The 25574-nt window shown below is 39.2% G+C and overlaps 1 protein-coding gene across 2 annotated transcripts in view; it reads left to right on the top strand.

The window, feature by feature from the left end:
• Positions 1 to 25574, top strand: part of LOC101690745 (amyloid beta precursor protein binding family B member 1 interacting protein) — a 108902-nt gene that overhangs the window by 36746 nt on the left and 46582 nt on the right. For both annotated transcript variants that reach the window (XM_045084963.1, XM_004757638.3), the window contains 4 exons: positions 9539 to 9610; positions 15191 to 15278; positions 18213 to 18505; positions 21299 to 21376. In XM_045084963.1, the coding sequence (XP_044940898.1) occupies positions 9539 to 9610; positions 15191 to 15278; positions 18213 to 18505; positions 21299 to 21376 (531 nt within the window). The remainder of the gene's footprint in view (positions 1 to 9538; positions 9611 to 15190; positions 15279 to 18212; positions 18506 to 21298; positions 21377 to 25574) is intronic.

The raw sequence follows: 25574 nt of genomic DNA, 5'->3' as shown, positions 1-25574 counted from the left end.
TTCGTTGTTTTGAAGAATATCCCTCAATTTGGATTTGTCTGATTGATTCCTCTTGGTAGAGTCAGGCTAAACATTTTGGTGGCAGCATTATGGTGACACCGTGTCCTCAGTGCATCACTTCCGGGACAATGGTGTCAGCTTGTCCCATCAGTGATGATCCTAAGTTTGATCATTTGGTTAAAGTTGGGTCCACCAGATTTCTACATTTAGAAAGAGGTAAGTAACAAGTGTTACTTACTGTGTTGCTTCTAAGTTAAATATTTTGGGATCTTACTCAGCCGTCTCACCTACCCCGGAGCTTGACTTAGCCGAGTAGGGAGTTACTCTGAGTCAATATCATTCCCTAACCATCTTTCATCCATTCGTGCCGACATCCACCATTTATTCTTGCCTCCACTAAGGTGGTTGTAGAATCATTGTCCTTTTTTTAATCTATCTTCCCTTAGCTTCATTTCTTCTCTGCTGTTGTCCTTTAAAACATTCATTTATTCAGCAGATACCATTGAAGGTCTTCCCTGACCAAAGCGGGCACTAGAAATATAAAGGTGAATGCTGCCCTCATGAAGCCTAAAGGAATATATTATATTTTATTCTTTAAAAACTTATTATTCATCCACTCACTGAACAAATATTTGCTATCACTATCTGCATTGCCCTGCTTGTTGGGATCTAACAGTGAGCAAAAAAACAATCAATTCCTGATTTCATGTAGCTTACATTCTAGTTAGTAAGTGGAGAGAGAACAGAAGCAGGGAAAAGAGCTGATTTTGAAATAGGTCAGGGAAGGCCTCAGTATTGAGGGAACATGCAAGGAAAGACATAACAGCAGGGGAGAACAAGCCACTTAAGTGGGGAACAGGTGTTCCAGACAGAGAAAAGCATGCGCAAATGCATGCTTATGGTGTTCAAGGAACATCTGTAGGCTGGTGTGAGCAAAGAGTTAAAAAGAGAGAAAACCAGAGAGGCAGGGCGGGGTGGTGCTAAGTACTAGTTCAATGTGTGAAATAAGCGAGAAGTTTGGGTTGGCAGCATGCACACAGTATTTAAAGCCTGAAGCAGCATGATGTCTGCTAGGGAATGGATGTAGGTAAAGGCCAGGAGAAAAACTAGATCAGGGAGAGGAGTAGAATCAATGGAGGAGAAGCAGATGAGAGGCCAGTGAGATAGATGGTTCCAGGATATCTGGGGCCTAAATATTGTACAACTAGGGAAAACTCTCTAAAAATAGAATACAAGGGCACCTGGGTGGCCCAGTTGATGGAGTGACTGCCTTCAGCCTAGGTCATGATCCTGGAGTCCTAGGATCGAGTCCCACATCAGACTCCCTGCCCAGTAGGGGCTCTGCTTTTCCCTCTGACCTTGCCCCTCATGTTTGATCACTCTCATTCTCTCTCTCTCTCTCTCTCTCTCAAATAAATAAATAAAATCTTTTTAAAAATAGAATAAAAAATTATGAATAAAAAGTTAGGAATGTGCGGCTGGGCGGCTCAGTCCGTTGAGTGTCCGCCTTCAGCTCAGGTCGTGATCCCAGAATCCTAGGATTGAGCCCCACATCAGGCTCCCTGCTCAGTGGGAGGTCTGCTTCTCTGACTCCCACTTTCCCTGCTTGTGTTGCCTCTCTTGCTGTGTCTCTCTCTGTCAAATAAAAATTTTTTTTAAATCTTTTTTTAAAAAGCAACAGAAGAAAATATTTATTTAGAGAAAGGAAATCTCAGCAGATTACCAATTTTTTAAAAGCACGTATCAAACATCACAAAATACAAAAAATAATACTTATTTTTATTATTCCTATTACTTATCTGATACAATTTTTTCCTACATTTTGGCTGCATATTCTTCGACCACCTCTCTATGAGGGTGAATTTGAAATACAATTTTCTATAGAGAGAATAGATAATTTAGTCTTTCCTCCAGCACGGTTGCTCAAAAGTAATTTTATTATTGATAACTTTTAGAAAAAGTTTATTCAGTCTCATAGCTCTCTGTGGTAAGACCTCATCTGTAACTTCCTCTGTGGTTTCTTCCTCTGGCAGTGTGTGTCGCCCAGGAGAAAGACCTCAGAGAACTGAGGTGTTTTCTCTCACTAGTTGTGGTGTGGGACCCCATGGCTCCCAATGGCCCAGGAAGCAGCTGGTCCCACTCAGCCTGGACCAAATGGCCATCAGTTCTTTCTACCTCCGAACTGCTAGGCTGGTCCTGGGGACAATGGAAGGTGGCCATGAAGGTAACCCCATGCAAGGAGCAGAGAAGAACAGTGTCTCCTTCAGATCTTCTTCTTGGAATAGAAGGTAGATTCCACAGTCCTTGAGATCTATTATGGATCTAACTCTTGCTAGAGTCCAGGTGAAGTGGAGGTAGTGCTGGCAGCCCACTGGCCCCACTCTAAGCCCTGGAACCACTACCAGAATCATTTTCCAATATGAGAACTATGTTCCATACTGCTGCAGGGGTGCTAGAAGAGAAATGCTGTCCTAGAAAGGACTACAAATGAGGAGCCCTGAAGCTTAGGGTTTTTTGGCTTCAAGTGAATTAGCCTCTATTAGGAGGCAAAGCAGGAAGGAAAGCTTTTATGGAAGCTAGGTGAAAAAAGTATTTCCGAGAGAGTGATAAATGAATGGTGATAAATGTTGTTTAAGATGCTAAGAATCAATCATTGGATTTGGCAACATGAAAGTCATTGTTAATGTTGACACACAGCTGGGTGACATGCGGGAACTAAAGTCCAACTGGGGGATGTTCTGGTCAGGGTTGGGCTGCTATAACAAAAACATGAACTGGGTGGCTCACACAACAAACATTAATTTCTCACAGTTCTGAAAACTGGGAAGTCCAAGATGAAGGCACCAGCAGATCTGGTGTCTGGGGACAGCCCTCTTCATGGTTTGCTCGTGGCCATCTTCTTGTATCTGCACGGCAGAGGGCAGAGAGAGGGAACAAACTCTCTTGTATCTTTTCTTACAAGGGTGCTAATCCCAACATGAGGGCTCCACTGTCATGACCTTATTACCTCCCCAAATCCCCACCTCCAGAGACCCTCACACTGGGGAATAGATTTCAACACATGGACTTTGAGGGGACACAGATACTCAGCCATGGCAAGATAGATTGAGGAGAAAATAGAGATGAGTAAGAGATGATGATTATAGATAAATGTTCACAGGAGTTTTCTGTATGAAAATAAATATCCATAGTTTTAATTTATAAGTGAGTGGACAATATATTTCCTGTTTTCTATTTTTGTCTCTTAAATAAAAACCTTAAATTATGTTGTCACTTTAGTTCGATGATGGTGGATCCCAAACACAAAAGCAGCTCCCCATTCCTGATACGGATGCTCAAAATAGACTTAAAAGGCAACTTGAGAGAATCTCGAGATTTTAAAATTCACTTTTCATGGGTGCCTGGGTGGCTTAGTGGGTTAAGCCTCTGCCTTCAGCTCAGGTCATGATCTCAGAGTTCTGGGATCAAGTCCCGCATCCGGCTCTCTGCTCGTCAGGGAGCCTGCTTCCTCCTCTCTCTCTCTCTCTCTCTCTCTCTCTGCTTGCCTCTCTGCCTACTTGTGATCTCTCTCTGTCAAATGAATAAAACCTTTAAAAAAAAAATTCACTTTTCAGCCTATGTATATCCAAGTGAAAGTAGTCCACCGCTTGTCTCCCCGAGATATAGAAAAGCCATCTAGACAGATGGAAGTGAGAATATTGAGTTCATATAAATTTGTGTCGCTGTGTAAACATGCTGTTTACTTCTTAGTCTTGTTGAACATTGTTGGGTCTCTCAGCCATCTCACGTTTCACCTACCCCAGGACTTGACCTAGCACAGTGCTGCACTCCGCCCTCCTCCACCCTCCAGTCACTCAAAAACAAAGCCATCTGGAAGTAAATACATTTAAAAATCATACCTTAAAAAAATTTGGTAGCCCATCTCGTGTTCTATGTATGTGTCTAACTCTACGCTGTGACAAATTCTAAGGCTTTTGAAAGCATCTCCTTAGAATTTTTAAACTGTGAAATAAACCATGTCATTTCATGATTCCTTTTTCAGGTACAAATTTTTTTTTTTTCCATTTAACTCTTGCCATCATAATATTGCTTACCATAGAATGCTGTTGTCTTGACTGTTCCTTTTGTGTAACCAAACATATGCATATCCCTAGCATCCACATGAATTTCCTTTGTGATTGTAATGTTTGGTCTGTTGTCCATGTGATCACAGTGATTACCCTACCAACTTAATAACTATTAGTTTATTTCTCAAAATTTTCACTTATCTCAGGTGTACTATAAAAAGTCTGTTAAGTTGGCCCAGGAGATTTCATCTTAGTTCTTTCTTGAGTATTATTTGATTTATGTAAAAGTTTAGAGATGCTTCTGTTTCCTGTTTTATGTTACACAGAAAATTTAGTTTCTCCTTACCCCCAAACACTGCAAGAATTTTAACCACGTGCTGTGTTGTTCCGTGAACCACTTCCTCTTGATAAGTGCTTTCATTGCATTTTGGGGGTGGGGGGGAACCCTACAGTGAAAGAATCAGGTAGAATTCAATATTGTCAATTATTTTCCAGTCACACTGTATATTAGCTACGTCACAGTTCCCACTAGCATTTGTGATCTTCTGGATACTACACTCTGTATTCCATACTGTGATCTCTATAATGAACAGATTTGTTTTTTTAATTTTCTCTTCTTTAGTTTCTGTAGTTGTAATGTGTGGGCTGTTTTTTTTTTTTCCTTGAAAAAGAAAAAAGGAACACTGCTATTTTTTTAATTTAAAAATAATGAAGATACCAAAGCAAATTCAAATAGAGCCTCAAATTTTTCAACCTTTTTTCTTATGAATTCTGCTGTACTTGGGCTCAGGCAATCTAGCTACAGACTGAAAGTATGACTTATCTTCACTAAGAATATAGATAGAATGCAGCTCAAAAGTTACAGTTTCAATGCAAAGTTCCAAACATTTTTTTTTTACTATCTTCAAAATAAAGACATACAGTATGTAGATAAAGTCTAAGTATTTAATCCTTGACACATTGAAGAAGAGAAATACAGTTATGGGAACCTCTTCCAGGGGTTTGTAAACAGTATCTGGGATCAATAAATATTTGTTGACTGACTTACATTGTATAGCCTTAGGCAAGTTACTTAACTTCTAGGTGCCTTAGTTCCCTCATCTGTGAACTGGGGAAAATAAAAGTGTCCATCCAGGGTGGTTGTGAGGGCGGAGCTCATCTCATCAGCCAGGACATGGCACAGAGTGAGAACGCCTAACAGTGTGTTGATAGTTATTTTGATTATTATCAGGCAGATGATGAAAGGGGAGATGGCTCTCTCTCTCTCTCAACCCACAGCCATGCACAGAACACAAAGAGAAGTAGCATCTGTTCTGGTGGAATTTTGAAGACCAGTTCTTTTTTTTTTTTTTTTTTTTTGGTAAGATTTTTTTTATTTATTTGACAGACAGAGATCACACTGAAGACCAGTTCTAACTTGTCTGAACTTAACTGACTGATTCATTTTAATGATCAGGAAGTCCTTTTTTTACACATCCCTTGTTACTTTATTGTTTTAATTTTACTAGAAGATATTCTTTCATTCTGTTATTGGTACCAGTACCTAATTCATGTAAAGATTATGCACAATTAAGAGCACAGATGAAAAGATGAGCCTTGCAAAACATTCAAATTAAACCATCCACACATATATACCTTAATCTGGTGCTCCAAGAAAGCAGGCACTTGACAAAAGCTCCTTATAAAGATGTTTATAACACAAGATTCTTCACTGTATTGATGTTGACTGCCATATCTAGGTCATTGGGGGTAGATTAATAGAGAGTTTCTATGTGGCCTGAGCCTGCACTTCATTTCACTTCTTCCCATTAATCTGGGAGGGCATTTGGTCTCTCTGGGCTTCCAACAAAGCATTTTTAAACACAAAGATGAACAAGATCTGATCTGGAAAGAGGTTTAAACACATTAACAAAAAAGAGTGTGATTCACTACGGCAAATGCTATTACTAGTGCGCATGTCAAGCACCATATGCTATTTTATTTAAATGTCACAACAATTCTATGAATTATATATTATTCCTCTCATTTTACAGACAAGGAAACAAATCTAAGGAGGTGAAATACCTTATCAGGTCTGTTCCTGGGGCAGGAATTTATTGATACAGTTACCAAGGACAGGGGACAGCAAATCTGTCTACAGGCTATGAAGATGCCATTGTAAAGTATTTACATGAGAGCTGGATTTTGAATAATTAATAGGATTTTATGAAGGATAGGTAGATAGGGAAGCATATTACAAAGACACAGAGAATTTTTTAAACCTCTTCAGACAATGTCAAAGGCTAGTATCAAGGACAGGCTGAGACCTGAACTCTTTACACTTCACCATGATCACAACATGTTTTTAAGCAAGGGAGTGACAGATTCAAATTTGTATTTCAAATTCATTGTGCTGGAGGTGAAGCTTAAGGGGGGATCCAGGAAACTGGACATTGGATGAGCTGATGAGGGGCAGAACCATAGCTTAACAGTGAGGTTGAAGGAAAGGAGAGTGCTCTAAAGGAAAAACTAACAAGATTTTTTGGACTGTTAGATGGAAGAATGGGAGGAGTCAGGGACTAGGCCAAAGTTTCTAAATCAGGCTAATAAGTGAATGAATAATGACCATTAACTGAGTTAGGGCTCATGGGAGAAGAATGCACCAGAGGGACAATAATAATAGAAGGGCTCATAGCAGAATGTTTTTAGGCAAGGGACTCTGACAGATAAAATAAGGTCCTGATCTAGGTCCAAAATTATGGCTGGAATTGCTAATCCATTGTGTGGATAGATTTTTTTTTTAAAGATTTTATATATTTATTTGATAGAGCTCACAAGTAGGCAGGGGAGCAGGCATGGGGGTGGGGGCGGTGAAGCAGGCTCCCCGCTGAGCAGAAAGCCCGATGCAGGACTTGATCCCAGGACCCTGAGATCATGACGGGAGCCAAAGGCAGAGGCTTAACCCACTAAGCCACCCAGGTGCCCCATGTGAATATTTTTTTAAAATATGTATATTTGAATTTTATCTATGAAATTTATATACATGGAGAAAAGAAATCACTTGAGGATAAAAACTGAGGCTTAGAAATTTGAGCCTTAAGGAAGCACCGAGCATTAGGGCAAATTCTGTTGTCATTCAGACAGTCTTTCTAAGGCAGAATTTCAGTCTGGTTATGCAGCCTCAACCACCCACCCCTCTCCTAGCTAGCTATTTCCTCCCCTCCAGGGGAAAAAAAAAAAAACTGTCTGGTAAAGTATATTCCTTTTTTTTTTTTTTTTTTTAATTAAGAGTTTGTTGTCCTTCCCAAGACCCAAAAGGAACTCAGAGATTACGTACTCACAGAAAGATGTTAATCCCACGAGATCAGGATGCGAACGAACACCGCTTGTTTTGCAATGGGTTGCTGGACTGAGGCAGCCCCACCCTCGCTCTTTGGGTGCTAATCCAAGTTACATTTTAGCTCTCAGGGCTGGGTGTTCTCTCTCTGGCTCTCTCTTTTTAATCTTGACTTTGACCTTTGGAGGATGCCATGCATACAAATAGACACAACCCTATTTTTCCTTGCGGGGAAATATGTGTATGTATATATGTGTATGTGTATACACTGTATGTATCTTGTTCTGTCCATCCCCAAAATGAGGTTTTCTTATAGGGAGGATGAATGTGTGAGATGATTGTATTTACAGATTAATCTAAATTTACGTTAATAAAGGCGCTTAACTCAAATGTCTTCCTGTTTTCACCAACGTTGCAATTGTTTTAAACCACAATTCATTCAAGAGCAGGCGTCCTTATGCCTGTAGGGACACAGCACAATCTTGATGTTGTCCACTCCTTTTGATAATCCAGTACCAACAGACTCCTGGAAAAGGGAATGAAAGGGCAGGGGGCAAGATTTTGCCAGATGAACACGGGAAGAGTTTCAGCAGAGGTTGTGAGAATGCTGTTGGTTTTGAGTTATTTGCATCTTAGGTGTGAGATTCACCCTGGCACGTCCCTCGCCCACTGTGTGTCAGTGGTGTGCAGGCTGAGAAACTGAGGCCTTTGCACTCAACAGGTTTTCTGACTCATCCGTATCACATTTCTTTTCATGAAATTCTTCATCATTTTAGTGTTTTTCTGAATTTAATGATTTAAGAAAAAGCTTTAATGGCTTTTAATGGCAGGGTTCTTATTTTTAATGGCAGGGTTCTTATTATTAACATCATCTTTGGTTTCTTTGAGTTTTTTTGGAACACCGGCTGGCACTTTTGAGGTCGGCAAATAAATTTATTTTTTTCACTCTGAATAGATTACTTTTCTCTTATGAAAAATTTAAAATGTGTTAGCACTAAGATTCTTTTTTAATTTGAAATACAATTTACATATCATGTTAGTTTCAGGTGTAAAAGATAGTGATTGGACAATTACATACTTTATGAAATGTTCACCATGATACACTTACTCTTAACTTTCCCTGTTAATAATAATTCTTCTGAAGGATTTTTGGGGTTTTTTTGGTCACATCGTACTGCATAATATTCTAATGAAAATAAACTCATATAAGTATTTCTGGAATTTTATTGTTTATCCTGCCAGTTTACTTTTATTAAAGTAATAAATGAATCATCCATGTTGAGATTTTGAATACCGGATGAATTGTTGGAGGGGACAGCGTGTGAAACCATGAGTATTTTGTTGACTTAAATACTTTCTTTTCTCCATTTTGTAGGTAATTTAAAGAAGGGAGGGCATGACTTAGGTGCTTTGTAAGCAACTGAGAGGGAATAAAACCACATGAAAGTGGCTTCCTTCCCCAACCAGAGGCAGGACCTGTCTGCGGCAGTCTTTCCTTCCCTGACTGTAATAAACACTAAGCCTGGCAACCTGCACAAAAATAGGACTTTCTTCTTTGTTATTCCATCTTTGCTCGCTGATGCTATGTTTACGTCCTCCTGACTCAAACTTTCACCAAGGACACCTACAGTGTCTGCCTTACTTGTCACGCACCTGAGTGCTCACCTCCTTACGTCCCATGGTCTGACCCTGAGCATTCACTGAATGGCTTTAGATTCAAACACATGCTTCCCTGGCCACGTGCCTGTTTACCTGGTTCTTTCCGACGTGTCTGCTGGTTAGGATGTGCTTGTCCCATGGTCTCATTGTCCTCTCTTATTTTAACTGAAGTCCCCTCCCCATCCTTTCTGATCAATCTAGTTTTGTAGATAATCACTTTGTCCACCTGGCCCTGCAGAGACTGGTCTAGTCTGAGAAAATAGAGTCCAAGTGTTGCTCTGAGACAGTTTTATGGTTGGGTTCAGTCTTGGACCAAGCAAACTGGAGAGAAGGTAGGCATGGAATTTCAGGGTGAAGTGAGCTTTTCTCTCCAAAGCCTTCTTTTTTCAACTTACTTGCCCATGGACAGGGCTCCTGGGGAAAACAAAGAGGTGGGACATTTATCCAGGACCAGGTTTTTATTAGACTGTTTATATGTTTTTTTTTCCTTTTTCAGATGGGTGAGTCAAACGAAGATATAGACCAGATGTTCAGCAATTTGCTGGGAGAGATGGATCTTCTAACCCAGGTAAGGACTCCTTTTTAACTTTCAAATTAGTAAAAGACAGGTTTATAGAATTTGATTTTAATATGACAAGAGAGCTATCTTTAAAAAAAAAAAACTGGAGAATGACAATATTGTATCTTCCTGATATAACTGTAAGAGTGATAGAGAATGAAACAAAGCTGTTTTCCTGATTGTACTCAAGGGGGTCAGTTAATTGACTGCATTGACATACATTCTGTTATCGCAGTTCCTGTGCTTATCATGTTCAGATATTTAGCCAATGACAAATTTTCCCCAACCAAACCCACACAACCACCACTACTAAACAATTATTCCTGCTGTTACTTTTATATAAAGATTAGCCAAGGAGCACCTGGGTGGCTCAGGTGCTGATCCTTCGGCTCAGGTCAGGATCCCAGCATACTGGGATCAAGCCGAGTATCAGGCTCCCTGCCCAGTGGGAAGCCTGCTTCTCCTTCTCCCACTCCCCCTGCTTGTATTCCCTCTCGCTGTGTCTCTCTGCGTCAAATAAATAAATAAAATCTTAAAAAAAAAAAAAAAAAAGACTAGCCAAGAAAATCACATGATCTTTTGTTAGAAGTACCAGTCTTTGAGGAAATGCTACGTTTTTGTTTTTTTTTTTTTAAGATTTTATTTATTTATTTGACAGACAGAGATCATAAGTAGGCAGAGAGGCAGGCAGAGAGGGGGAGAGAGGAGGAAGCACACTCCCTGCTGAGCAGAGAGCCAGATGCGGGGCTTGATCCCAAGACCCTGAAATCTTGACCTGAGCTGAAGGCAGAGGCTTTAACCCAGTGAACCACCCAGGTGCCCTGAAATGTTACATTTTAAAGGATAAGTGGGAGTTGTTGTGACTTCTGATTAGTGTGTAAAAACTTAGTCCTCTCAGAGTGGCATGAAGAGCACTCACACAAGCATCACATCTAAGAAAAAGCCCCTTCCACCAGGACTAGATTAACTCAGAAAACCCCATTGTTGGGCCGACTGGAGCCGTGGGGCTGCTGACCTGAGGACCAGTGATCCAGATTACAAAGTTATGTGAGCATTAGTGTGTCTTGTAGTGTTCTCATAAATGCTTCTTTGATTCAGAGCATAGTCAGCTCATAACTTTCAGTATAATATAATAAAATAAGAATAATCTGATATTTTTAAATAAGACAAGGATCTTAAAAGTTTCCTATAAAATAATCGAAGAATAGTCTATGTTTTTTTAAAAAATATATTTATTTCAGGAAAAATAAATCCATTTTAGTTAGCATCTGCTTTATAGTTCATGTAAAATTCAAGGAAGTTTGGACTCTGTGAAGGAAGAAACAAAAAATGAGACAGTAGGCTTAGATGAAAAGGCTGCTGATTAACAGTGAGTGTTAGGATGGTCACCACATTCCTGCAGAGGGGACTTCTTACGCTGCCCATGAGAGTTAAGGGTTCGGGTGAACATTTGTGGTCTCCATCCATTCACTCACTTCTACTCCGGTTGGGAGAGTGACTGTTCTTTTTCTTTTTTATTTTTTTTTTCTTTTTTTAAAGATTTTATTTGTTTATTTGACAGAGAGAGATCACAAGTAGGCAGAGAGGCAGGCAGAGAGAGAGAGGAGGAAGCAGGCTCCCCTCTGATCAGAGAGCCCGATGCGGGACTCGATCCCAGGACCCCGAGATCATGACCTGAGCCGAAGGCAGCGGCCCAACCCACTGAGCCACCCAGGCGCCCCTATTTTTTTTTCTTTTTAAGATTTGTTTATTTGAGAGAGAGAGAGAATGGAGGAGAGGCAGAGGGACAGGTAGAGAGAGAGAAACCCAAGCAGACTCTGTGCTGAGTGCAGAGCCCAACAGGGGCTCCCTCCCGCGACCCTGAGATCAGACTTGAACTGAAACCAAGAGTTGGGCAATTAATCCACCGAGCCACTCAGGAGCTCCCTGGAACCGTTCTGACTGGCCGTGGTCTGAGGTTTTTCATAGTTCCACCCCTGAGTGTTGTTACTCTAACTCAAGAGTGGGAAGGGGGCCCCTCAGTGTGTCTTGGACCCTTGCCTCCCCTCAAGACCCTGATGGTGTTTGCACTTTCTTTATCATGCTCAAATGAATATGGTCACAGGGCTTCCTCGGCTAATGCACTTCTCCCAACAGATAGGCCTCAAGATTTCACGGTGAAGAATAGACCCCACTTTGACCTTGAGTCTAAAACCTAAGCTTCAATCCAGCCATTATCAAGTGCCCTTTGAGATTATTGAGTGTTTTCTGAGCCATTAGAAAAGCTGTATTTTTATCCTCACTTGTGAATTTTGTGCAATAGTCTTTCTTTGAAGCTGCAGTGTTGTTGAAATGGTTGGATTGAACCTAGACTTCCTGATTTCCCAAAAGAAGCAAAATTAAAGGAAACTAGAATATAATAATGACTTTAACTTTTTTAATTTGAATAATTTGATGTAATTATTATATGTCATATAATATGTATTAATATATTAATATATGTTATTATATAAAATGTAACATTGATCAAATTAAAAATAATTTGAATAATTTTAAGTTTAGAGAAAAGTTGAAAGAATAATGCAATGAACTCCCATTTTCTTTTCTCCAGGAGTTCTCATTAATTAATGTTACTCCATTTGCATTATCATTCCCTATATCCATCTCTTTGTCTCTCTCTCTCCATATGTGTGTGTGTCTGTGCATGTGTATGTATATGTGTGTAAACATACATGTATGTCACGGATATAGAAATTGTGTATGTGTGTATATTTATGTCTATGCATAGGGAGACATAAAGTCTAGAAACCAATACATATATTAACTGAATTTTTTGTGTAGAAGGGAAACCATGCCACTTCTACTATTTATGTGAGAAAGATTTAAATAGACAAATATCCATGAAAATATAAAAAAAGAAGAGGTAATGCTACATTTAGAAAGATTCATGAAGCAGAACTAGATTCAAATATATACAAGAATTTAAAATATGATAAAAGTGGCATTTTAAATAAATAGAGAGAAAGAGAATTGTCTAATAAATTGTGTTGAGATAATGTCTGGAAAATCAAAAGCTGGATTTCTACCTCATACCTCATATCAAAATGAGTTCCATGAGTCAAAGATCTAAATATGTTAAATATATATAGAAGGAAACATGAGAAAAATGTTTATCCCGTACTAAGATGTGGTACCCTTCCTGGGGAAAATAGGACACTCAAAAACCATAAAAGAGGGAAATATTTAAAAATAAAAATTTTAAATATCTAACATGGCAAAAACAAATTAAACTGTGAGTTCATATTGATACCAAGAATAACAAATAACAAGAATAACAAAAAATAACAAAAACAAAATTACTTTATCAGTCATCATTGGAAATTGACAGAACATTAACTTATCACTCTGAAAAGTGATAAAGAACCAAGCTTTTATAAAACTCAGTCTTTCTATGGTCCCAGTCAAACTATATTTCAGACTAAACAAATGATTGATGAGAGTTCTTTTTTTTTTTTAAGATTTTATTTATTTTTTTTTTAAAGATTTTATTTATTTATTTGACAGAGAGAGAAATCACAAGTAGGCGGAGAGTCAGGCAGAGAGAGAGAGAGAGAGAAGCAGGCTCCCGCTGAGCAAAGAGCCCGATGCGGGGCTCGATCCCAGGACACTGAGATCATGACCTGAGCCGAAGGAAGCGGCTTAATCCACTGAGCCACCCAGGCGCCCCTAAGATTTTATTTTTAAATAATCTCCATACCCAGGCACCTGGGTGGCTCAGTGGGTTAAGCCTCTGCCTTCAGCTCAGGTCATGATCCCACCGTCCTGGGATCAAGCCCCACATTGGGCTCTCTGCTCAGTGGGGAGCCTGCTTCCTCCTCTCTCTCTCTGCCCGCCTCTCTGCCTACTTGTGATCTCTGTCAAATAAATAAATAAAATCTTTTTTAAAAAATCTCCACACCCAAAATGAGGCTCAAATCCACAAGCCTGAGATTAAGAGTCATACAGCCTAAGGACTGAGCCAGCCAGATGCCCCAAAAAAGTTCTTCTTTATTATAGAATTCCAATTAAACATATAAAAGGAGTGAAGAATTAGAAAATCACCATTATGAAACTTCTGATGAAATAATTTCTGATATGCATATACAGAGCAGTGTTCTCAATCTTTAGTCATACACATATGATCTTCATGATTTTTGCTAAGTTGCAACCCATTTGTCCTATTATTTTTCTTAATATTTGTCTTTATTTGATTTTTTAAATTATACTTTATCTCAAGTAGGTTAGATGTTATAACTTAATTTTTTCATAAACATCCAAAGAGGTACATGATAATTTAAAGTTTAATTGTTTGTGTTTTTATATATCACCTAAAATCACCAGACACATGGAGAGCATGCTACATTCTTTACTTCATGTTGGGCTTTGAGTGACTTTCCTATGATGAAGGGAGCTCCTTCTGGAAATCAGTCTCCTCTTTTCTCTCTTTCCATATTTTATTGGAAGTCTGTCTTATCAAACATCTATGTATTAATATTTTGTTAGAGAACTACTTCTAATTTCTTTGAATACCATAGTAAATTATATCCTGAACAAAGATTAATTGTGCCCTAATTGTGATGTTAGACTTCTTAGTCACAGCAAACGAACTCACTAATGAATTTCTTTGTACTTTCACTAATTTTTTTGTTCTGGGATTTGCCCCTTAGTTCATCTGTCAGCCTCCCCTCTTCACAATTTTGCTGATTCTGTTTTTCAGATTGAATTCTGGAACGGCAGTCACTTTTCCGTACCTTTTATCTTTGATTCTGATTTGCTTAGATTGTTTTAACTTCTTGATTAGTGGTCTTTTTTATTGTTGTTTCTACTTATAAATGAGCATATCCCATTACTTTATTCTCAAACATACAATGATTCTCTTCCTTCAGAAATTTAAGACATGAACCAGGATATTATTTACCAAATCAAATTAACATGAAAGGATGCACTCACTGTATGAAACTGTTCATGTTTCAGAGTGGGGGAAGCACATCTCAAACTATAGACATAAAAGTATTTTTGAAAATTTAGTAATATAGATTTTATATCATACAAGAAGGCACTTTTTCAATTAAAAAACATTATTTACACAATTAATAACTTATTCTGTCTTAATTTCTTTTTAACAAGGATTTTATTAAATAAGAGTGTAACATTTTACTATCTAATGGCAGATTCATCCTGAAACAGCTTTTATCTTCCAAGTAACTAGACATTCCTTTTCTTTGATGTCATTACTAAAGTCCTTCTAGAATTGCATACAGTGTACACATGTCACAAATGCACCACTACAGGAGATCTTTTTTTGTTATTTATAAAAATGAACTATCTCATGCTCATTATTCTGTTGACCTGGTTTGTTTCAGGATGACCTTGTAGAACAATTTTAAGTTACAGTTTTCTGTAGGTGAAAAAAATCACATAAAACATTTTCATGTAAGAGTTCAGTTTTTAAATAACATATTCAGAAAGAAAATGTGTAAATAATAAATGATTTTTGTCTTAATGATCAAAATATACTCCAGACATGTTCATATGGTGAATAACTTTGGGGGCGGGAATCTATTTTCACAGAGCTTAGGAGTGGACACTCTTCCTCCTCCTGACCCCAAACCGCCCAGGGCTGAATTTAACTACAGTGTGGGTTTTAAAGATTTAAATGGTAAGCATAATAATTTCTTTTTTCTTAAGTAATTTGAGAGCATAATGATAACTAAAATCTGTACAAAACTATGATTTAAAACAAAAATGTAAGGAACCTGGATGTTTTAAAGTCCTGGATTTCAGACTGTGTTTTGTGGTGTCTGGATTAAATTGGGGCCAAAGAAGATATTTTTGCCTACAATGAAAGGAAATATTATCCTGCATTTATGTAAAGTATCAAAACTATTTTTTTAAGTAACGGGAGTTTCTCTTCATTACTAAGTCCTTAGAGTAATAAGGTACAGTAGTGTAACCAAACTATTAATAAGGAAATGTCCCTTCAAGGGTAATAATGAATTATCCATTTCAAAATGATTGCTTAATATATGAACGGATGCTTCAAAATATATTTTAATTGATATATAATTAATGTGTAATATATTTGCTCTGACATTTTTTCTATCCTCCCTGAGATGGTCACAGTATTTTATTAACAAAATCTCTCTTCTTATTTGGTGTGGAGACATTAGCTCATGTGCTATTCAAATTGCAATGAATCTTGAAGTAATTGCTTCCAAGTTAATGAGAATTCACTGCAACTCTTGAGAAAGATTTCCAAAGATTTTGCAATGCCCACCAAAGAATGAAAAACAGAATAATAGAGGAGCCCCAAAATCCCAAATTCCAAGTTTTATTTCTGTCACTCACTGGTTTCATTGCTTCTGTTATTTTCAATAATATTTTTATAAACCCTTAGGTGCCGTTGCCTGTATCTGGATAAATTATAATACATCTTTTCTGACTTCTTTTTTCACCTTCTTTTCTGTTTGCCATAAAAATTTACTGTTCCTGTCAATCATTTCCATCATGAATGATGGTAACACCCATGATATTTCAAAAAAAGCAATACACTTTGTTATAGTGTATGACATTAATAAATAATGTAGACTCGTACATGTAAACAATGCAGATTTGCCTTATCACACTCAGAGTGGCTGAGCTTTAATCAATTTAATTAGAATTAAGAATATTACAATGACAGGATTAGGCAACTAATCTTTTCTAAGCACTCAGTACTTAATTTCCAAAACTTACTGAAAATGACATAAACAAAGAAACCCAGCAGTATATAAACATAGTAATGTTAAAGTACAGTAGCAAAAAGCTCATGTCCTTAAGGAGATAAGACATATACCTGCAGCACAATTTGGGTCTAGGACAAAACCATTAAAAAGTACTAATATGTACTGAAAATTAAATGTGTTGGGAATTAGAAAAGAAATAAGTATTTTACTCTCTTTGCTTAAAACACTGTTAAAATGAGTTAAAACTACTTTGCCCAAAATCATTCAGAGAATTAGTGACAGACTTCTGAACAGAATCCATGTCATTTTTATTCCCCAATTCTATATTGCTCAATTCTATATAGATAAAGTGGGAATTATGATTTGCTTTGGAAGTTGTTAATATGAGAATTATTATGGGAACTTTATCCCTAAAATTTTTATAAAGGATTAAAATCATTTGCTTAGATGGCAACTGTCACAGTGTAATTGCTGGCATTAGGAAATTGTGAATGTGCTTCGTTTGTTCTACATATATTTTCTCTGAAAATTGTTAAATTAATTTAATTTTATGAAGAAGTCATATGCAAAAATCGCTTAGAAGAAAATAAATCCTTTTCACTCAGACTGGAGATCCAGATCTTAGTCTAAGTACTGTATACACTAGAACTATTAACAAGTGGACAGTATGCCACGTGGTGTTTATTACGATGTGTGGCAATAAATTCTTTTGCAAAGCCTCATGCCTGTTGCTAAGTAGGCTGCATTTACTCATTCCAGTCCATCCTGCACACAGAAGGTGACTCCTTTTCCTCGTGGGTTACTTCCATCCTGTGTTCATTACCTTTGCCATCAGCTGAAGGTCGGAGCGCTCTGCTAACACTGCTCACTGAGCGCACTCCCTCTAGGCCTCACTGCAGGTCAGCTTTCAGGATCACATGTCTGATCGCCAGTCACACATGGGAGAAATTCCAGTGAGAACTGTCCTCCCTTACCCTCACTCTGAAAATCTGTCTGCCCTTTTCTTAAAACTTAACTCACAGCTCATCATCTTACGAAGTCTTCACCGCATAACCTCAATTTTTAAAAATTGTTTTTTACTTCAGCCTCCTTAGTGCTTTATTTACTCCTGTTTATCCTGAATTGCTTGTTCTTTGAATCTGAGAGTTTCTGTAGTTAGATGGTGTCCCTACAGAGGCGTTACCCTTACCACAGGTCTTAAATCATATTAAACCCCAGTTGGTTGAGACCTACTTTCTTCTAAGTACATATATCAGTGGTAGTCTGTCTGCCTTCCTGAGACCTAGGGAAAACTCCCCTCTGTCTGTTCCCAGCATCTCCCCTCCCCATCTTCTAAAACTCTCAGACTTTGCGCCAGAATATACAAGAATTCCTACTTAGCAAATCACGTGCTTGGATCTGACTTTATAGCTAATCTGTGAGGGTAGCAAACATATTGTCCTCCTTTTACTTGGTGGGGGGACAGTAGGGGAGGAATTCAGTTTTGTTGAGGCTTAATTGACAAAATTGTAAGACATTACATTACAATCAATGACTTGATCTATGCATCCCTGGTGGAAGATGTCCTCCATCGAGTTAATTAACCCATCCATCACCTCTTTGATATTGTTGTTGAGAATATTTAAGTTCTACTCACTCAGCACGTTTCACTTTTACAACAGTGTTACCAACGACAGTTACTATGTTGGATACGTTAAATTCTCAGGCTTTATTCATCTTTACCACTGAAAGTTTACACCTTTCGCCAGCCTCCCTGTTTCCCAGCCCCTGACCGCCAGTACCCAAATATCACTCTTAAAAATGGCCTTCTTTCAGTTTTTCCAGTATAAATTGTTGTTTTGCTCCTTAACATGATTTTCCCCCATCAGAGTCCTTAAATGCACTGGAAGACCAAGACTTAGATGCTCTCATGGCGGATCTGGTGGCAGATATAAGCGAGGCTGAGCAGAGGACAATCCAGGCACAGAAAGAGTCATCTCAGAATCAGCGTCCTCCCGCATCCCTGGAGATGCCAGACTTCAGCGGTGCAGGGGCTCTTGGTTACGGAGCAAATGTCGCTGCAGTTAGTGTCAGCCACTATGAGAATGACTTACCTCCCCCACCAGCTGACCCCATGGTAGACCTTCCTCCGCCACCACCACCGCCGAAACCTCTCTCTCAGGTAAGTGTGTGGGGCAAAGATGGCAGAACTCTTCACTCTGCTACCTCTGCTTCCTGTGATCTTTGACTTTCTTCAAAAAGGACAGTTACACTTATAAGTCTCTGGAGTTCTGAGATACTTAAAAAACAAGGATACCGAGTACACTCATTGCAAAACCAGAATCCTCCATGAAAAGGCATTGGTGTGTATAAAGAATATATTGGGGCCGTATTCAGGAGTGAATAGAGCTTGGCTAAAGTTTATATTTGTATGCAATGTTCCCTGACAATACTCAGTTTGGGGGTAATGTTTTATTATTTTGGCATCAACTGTGGAGCTGATAAATACATATCTGTATCCATGTGCTAGCCTGGTACATAAAGAATTGTAAGCATTCCTTACATGCTTCTGAATTTAATTAAATGGGATTTTGTTGAATCTGGCAGCTCTGTTCAGTGGGGCAGAGATACCCGTGAGTCATTTGTAGTGTCGTATTTGGGTGAGGCAGTTGTGACCAAGCAGGTGATGAGTCTCGGTATTATCAAATTTCTGAACACTGGGAAGCCATACATCTGGGAAATTTATATCATCATTTGGGACATTAAGTTATAATATGTCTTTTATAGAATAAAAAGAGCACTTTTAAGGATTTTCCTTATGGTAAGCCACTTGAAAAATACTTAAAAGTAAGAACCCTGCTCTGTCTCCTGTGGCTTGCACATTCTTGTACTGTGTGATGGTGGTCAGTATTCATAAATATGACCCTCGTAACGCTGAAAGTTCCTACAGTGTCTTTTGAATGAATAATTATTAAATATAAATCAAACATTGTCATACTCTATCACGTGCATTGTTCTATTGTGTACTTATTGTAGAAAATTATTTAAAAATTAGTGATCCATGCAGAGACTCTTTTATTCCCCAGCTTTACTTCCTAATCAACATATAACACTGTATAATTTTAAGGTGTATAACGTGATGCTTTGATACACATATGTACTGCAATATGATTTTTATATGAAGGTTAGACACACCTCCAGCACTTCACATTACTTTTGTGTGCATGTATGTGGTGTGAACCCGTAAGATGTAGTCTCTTAGCAACGTTCAAGTACACAATACAGTGTTGTTAACTATAGTAGCTGTGCTGTACATTTTTAGATTCCCATAACTTATTTGTCTTATAAATGGAAGTTTGTACCCTTTGACCAACATCACCCCATTTCCCCACCCTGTCCCAATCACTGGCAGCCACCATTCTACTTTCTGTTTCTGTGAGTTCGACTTTTTTAGATTCCACATATAAGTGAAATTATATGGTACCAGTCTTTCTCTGACTTACTGCACTTAGCGTAAACCCTGTAGATCCACCCATGTTGTTGCACATGGCAAGATTTCATTCTTCTTTATGGAAAAATATATTCCTTTGTACCTCTACTACATTTTCTTTATCCATTCATCTATTCATCCATTCATCTTGTTTCCATGTCTTGGCTATTCTGAATAATGCTGCAGTGAACACGGAGAGTGATTTCACTTTCTTTGGATATATACCCAAAAGTGGAAATTTGGGATCATACGTATTTTTAATTTTTTGAGCAACCTCCATACTTTTTTCCATAGCGGCTGTACCAGTATACCATCCTACCAACAGTGCAAAGGGGTTCTCTCTTTCTTCACATCCTCCCCAACACTTGTTCTCTCTTGACTCTTCAACAACTGCCATTTGAAAGAGCAGAGGCTCTTAGGTAGCATCCGTGAAGATTTCTAGGAGGCCATGATTTCCTGAAACTACATGCAAAATTGAATGCACATGTAAAGCTTTATGAGCTTTCTGGCTTTCAACATATTCCTAAAGGGGTTGGTGGCTCAAAAAAAAAAATAATTAAGGATCATTGGTGTAAGAAGATGTATGTCTCCTTTCAAGTGATTGGGATGTAACCAGAACAGCTCATTTCCTCATCATTATAAATAAGTAGGAGAAAACTGAATGGGAAGAAATCAGAAACGGAGATAAACCATGGGAGACTCTTGACTCCAGGAAACAAACAGGGCTGCTGGTGGGCAGGTGGGTTGAGGAGATGGAGTAACTAGGTGTAGGTGTTAAGGGGGGCATGTGATGTGATGAGCACTGGGTGTTACATGCAACTAATGAATCATTGAACACTACATCAAAAACTAATGATGTATTGGCTATTGAATTTAAATTTAAAATAATAATAAATAAAAGAGTGTTAATCCTATTCTTGGAATATTTGCTTACAAAAATCAAAGGGCTTTGGGGCTCATAAAATATTTCAGTCTATTTTCTGCCTACTCATGTGTTTTGGTCAGTGTTTTCTTGGTGAATTATAAGTTTGAGTCTAAGTCTTAACTTTTAAGAAAGTTAGTACCCCTTTAGGAATCGGGTAAAAACGGGAAGTTCCAGAAAATGAAAATGCATGCCGATCCGGAAGAATGTGTGTAATTTCAGGGAGTGCTCAAATCCCTTGAGATTCACTAGCAGATTCCTCAGGTCAGCCCTGTCTAGAACCACTTAGAGATTTGTGTGGACCACATAGGTGAAGCACTTCTAGAGTTGTCATAAAATCTTTGAAGTTACTAGCCCCAAGATACAAAGTGTGGCTGTCTTCTACATCTTTGGGCTGAAGATTTTTGTTATAGTCATTTAAATTCTGAAAATCAAATGTGAAATTTGATGCCCCCAACAGAGACTTCTGTCAGCATAAGGTAACTAAGACGTTAGCCATGGCGTGGGTATCTCCTCACTGCTCTTGTCTAGTGGACTGTGTTGAATGTGTTGCTGTTTTACAGGAGGAAGAAGCAGCCCAGGCCAAGGCTGATAAAATTAAGCTAGCATTGGAAAAACTGAAGGAGGCCAAGGTGAAGAAGGTAAGCCGTGAATCACGTTTGCATGGGCAGTTAAATTAATAACATGGTATTATGCTGGATGATAAAAAAAAGAAATAAAATTTCAAGTGGTATCTTCCAAATAGTTGTAATTTTGTGAAAATTTTAGTAGAGATAATCACATAGTTTTACTTTCTGTGACATCAGTTAGCTCATTTGTGCCTGATAAGTCAGGACTCTGTTAGTGTAAATGTGGAAGCTTCCAAGTTTCCATTCCCCGGGGCTCCCTCTTGGGTTCTGCTCAGGTGTTCTGTAATAGTAAGTGGCGCCACCTTCTGGACGCACCTTTACGGGGTCAGAGCTCAGCTTCCCATTGGCCTCACCTTGGCATTTCCATGACTGCTTTGTGCAATTCTGACAACCTCCCAGGCAGCCTACAGCCCTGCCACCCGCCCTAGATGTCCTCCTTATGTCCCGAGATCCCAAATGTTGTTTTGGCTAGTGCTCTGGGTTCAAAGCTGCATAAATTTTGAATGACCTGCTTAATCCTAGTTTCCCAATAAACCTGCAATTTTGAATGTTTTCTGTAGACTAGGTTTTCCAGGAACACATATATTATAACAAAAACACATGAATTCAACCTCAGTAGAAGCACATACCTAGTAACAGTTAACTGTTAATAACAGTTAATTTGGTTACTTAGGAGAAAGATGAAACGCATATCCTGAATATCTTCCTGAAGCGTGTATCAGGTCTAACACCACGTAAGAACTTTTTACTTCTAGTTGGGTGAAGAGCATTAGACTATGTTCCTACAGCACCCCTCCTGGTTCCTTGAATGAAGGTGTTCAGCACATGTTGAATGATATTCAGTAAATAGTCCTTGACTACCCCTGGATCCAGACATTCAGGGTTCATCTATGAGGTCTTCCCAGACCAGTCTGTTCCCATTCATTTTAAACATGCATGCACTTTTTAGCATTATTCTTCCCAGTTCTCTACATTGATTAAATCCTGTGGCCAGTTACGGGAATCACACATCCTTGGCTTCCCTGCCCATCTCTCCCCTCGTACTAACCTTATTAAACCCGACACGCAGCTCTCCTCCCATTCACCTGCTCTTGGCACTGCCTGGGCTTCCCAACAGCACAGTCACACACACCCGCTCACCAAAGAAATGATCCCTCTTTCCTCTCCTTTAAAACCTCCGATACCTCTTTCCTCAGCCACATTCTCTCAGCTAATGCTGTTGCTGCCTGTGGCACTGAGAAAATAGAATTACTCAAAGGAAAGGTCCATAAGCTCGTGACATTCTTGCTTTCCTGCCTGCCTGCACCTGTGACAGAGAGTCCATAGTCTTTCCTGTTACTGTGGATGAACTGTTATGTTTCTGTGTGTGCTCCACTTCCTGTCCTGTCTCTCGTCCCTCTCATGCTAAAGCCTCCCACGGAACCCCATCTCACACAGAAAAGCCCAGTCCTCACAGCAGCATAAAGCGCCTCGATGATCTGGCTGCCCACTGTCCCCCACCACCTACACTCCATTCTCACTACCTGGTCTCGCCACTACTCTTCACACACTCCAGGTATGCGCTGGCCTCAGGACCTTTGTGCTTGACCGTGCGTTGCCTTGAAAGCTCTTTCCCAGATTCCAGTGGGTTTTCTCTGTTCCTCCCCTAGGTCCGGTCACCCACTCAGTCAGGTCTCTACCTGACATTGCACATACACCCCCAATACCCACAGCACTTCCCTACTTTCTTTTTCTCTACAGTGCTCATCACCGTCCAACATAATATCCTCCTACTTGTTTATCCTGCTTATTGCCTATGTCCACTCCCCACCCCCACAGAAGTTCTTCCAGGGAGTTTATGTTTTCTTCACTGAGGTATCCCCATCTCATAGAACAGGTGCTGGGTTTACAGAGGCAAAGCAGTTCAGGTGTGGTCCCGGCCTATGTAGAGTTAAATTCTAGAGGAGGAGTAAGTGTTAGGAAGGAAGTAAAGCAGAAAAAAGTGATGAAGAGTGCCCAAGTCACTTGTAGATGGACCTCGTGATGGGGAGGCCCTCTGAGGAGGCAGCACTGGAGCAAAGACCTTGGCAGCAAGAAGAGCCCAGCTCCCCAAGGGTGTGTTGGCGGAGCATTCCCAGGCAGGGTTGTATGGCCGTTGCTCTGAGAGCTGTTGAGTAGGAGGGAAAAGGGAGGAGGATTTGAGGTCAGCGACGCAGGTCAGGCCACACAGCCTCACGGACCCGAAGAAGAGTCTGGAAGATATTATATAAGTGCATTGGGAAGCCATTTGAGGGTTTGTTTGTTTGTTTTAAGATTTTATTTATTTATTTGACAGACAGAGATCACAAGCAGGCAGAGAGGCAGGCAGAGAGAGAGGAAGGGAAGCAGGCTCCCTGCTGAGCAGAGAGCCCGACATGGGGCTCGATCCCAGGACCCTGGGATCATGACCTGAACGGAAGGCAGAGGCTTCAACCCACTGAGCCACCCAGGCGCCCCCATTTGAGGGTTTTCAACTAGGGATAATATTTTGTTTTTAAAGATCATCCTAGCTGCTTTGTGGAAAATGGATTGTAGGGGGAAGGATGATAAGCAGGATGGCCCTCTGTACAGCCCACTCCAGCCCCGTAGCTCGCTGTCCCTAACTGTGGGCTGCCCTGGGCCACTGACTTTACCTGTAAGATAAAACACAAAAGGAAATTACTTAACTATTTTAAACCACTGGATTGTTTATAAAAAGAGGGCCACGTTGGCTGTATTTTCAGAGGGGAAGTGAAAAGAGAAGTTGATTGTTAGATAAAAAGGTAGGACAACTAGCTTATTCAGTTGATTTGCTTCTACTGGAGGCTAAGAGAGGGTTGGTAGATAGCAGCTGTTTCCTGCAGTGTGTCGGAAAGCCAGAGAACTTCTCCATAACTTCGGTGGGTAAATGGTAACAGAAAACCCAAAGCACAACCTATTTTCATTCTACAAAGAAGATGTAAAACAGAAGCCACTCTGATCAGTGGGGAAAGAGAGGAAATTAAGAAGCCAACTTGTGTATTTGGTCTGATTTCAGAGGTTCCAAATGTATCCCTTACAACAAAGCTTGTGAGCATAACCGAGACATACTTGCCCGTTACTGAAGTAACCAAGATGGGCTTCTACTAACCTTGCAACGTGGAAATCAAGTCTGTTTGAAGGACTTTGCCCTCAAGTGTTCTGTAGGGTGTGGACTTCATTTTGATTGCCAGTGATGTGCACAGCTTAGGTTACAAAGTTTTGGAAATGGAAAACTGGTGAATTTCATATGTTTGTTTTAAAGCTCAGTGACACAGGAAAACAATTGTGTGTACATGTTTAGCACAGAAGCAAAAAAAAAAACCCCTATGAAGGATTTAGGTCTAGCATATTCTTTTATTTAACAACTGGCAAAAGAAAAAGGAGAAATAAAAACCATAAAGTCTTTACTGTAATAGTTTAGAAAGGGAGGTTTTTCCATGCTTCATCATTCTACTCTCTAGCAAATAGCAACGATATGAAAAGTGCTCTGCTTGCTGAATCACGTAACTGGGATCTAGCAATATTATGTGTTGGTATAGCTACTCCTCAGCTTGTAAATGTGATAGAAGCTGTTAAGAGTAGTAAAAATAATTTCTTCTTGCTAAAAATCGCCAGCGTTCTCTTGTTGTTTTTTTTTTATTTTCTAAGTTTTGTAATTGTAGATATTTGTAACTACATGTGGATTAAATTTGGTTTGCAATTTCTGCCAAAAAAAATTTTAAAAAACAACCTTTCATCATTGTCAAATTATGTGGTTTAGGTTTTTTGCTCTGTATTGAAAACAAAACAAAACAAATGTTTTTTCTCAAGAATCCCTATACAAAAATGAAATGTGATCAGATATCATTAAATTTTTCCATCAGGGAGATTAAGTCTTCTCAGTCCTAACATTGGCAGTGTTTCTTAGGACCTATAGCTACTCTACAGCAATAATTCTTAGCAGAGAACAGTGGGTATACCTTCCACACACAGAAAATAAATGATAGTGAAGAAAGCTCGCTATTTGAGGATTTTCTGTTTTTCTGTGCAACCCTCCATGCTTCATTTCTCAGGTCAGATAAGTGTATTTTTGACATTGTGGCACTTGGGCCTATCATTTTAAATATGTCAAAAGACAAACATACAATACAAAAAAAAAGCAACTATTCAACAAGAGGTTTCTGGGCTATAGATTTTGCAGGTTTTCAAGGGA

Source organism: Mustela putorius, unplaced genomic scaffold (genome assembly GCF_011764305.1).
Source record: "Mustela putorius furo isolate JIRA1106 unplaced genomic scaffold, ASM1176430v1.1 tig00000827_pilon_pilon_pilon, whole genome shotgun sequence".
Lineage (NCBI taxonomy): Eukaryota > Metazoa > Chordata > Mammalia > Carnivora > Mustelidae > Mustela > Mustela putorius.
The sequence above is the reverse complement of the archived record's forward strand: the minus strand, read 5'-3'. Positions and strand labels throughout refer to the sequence as shown.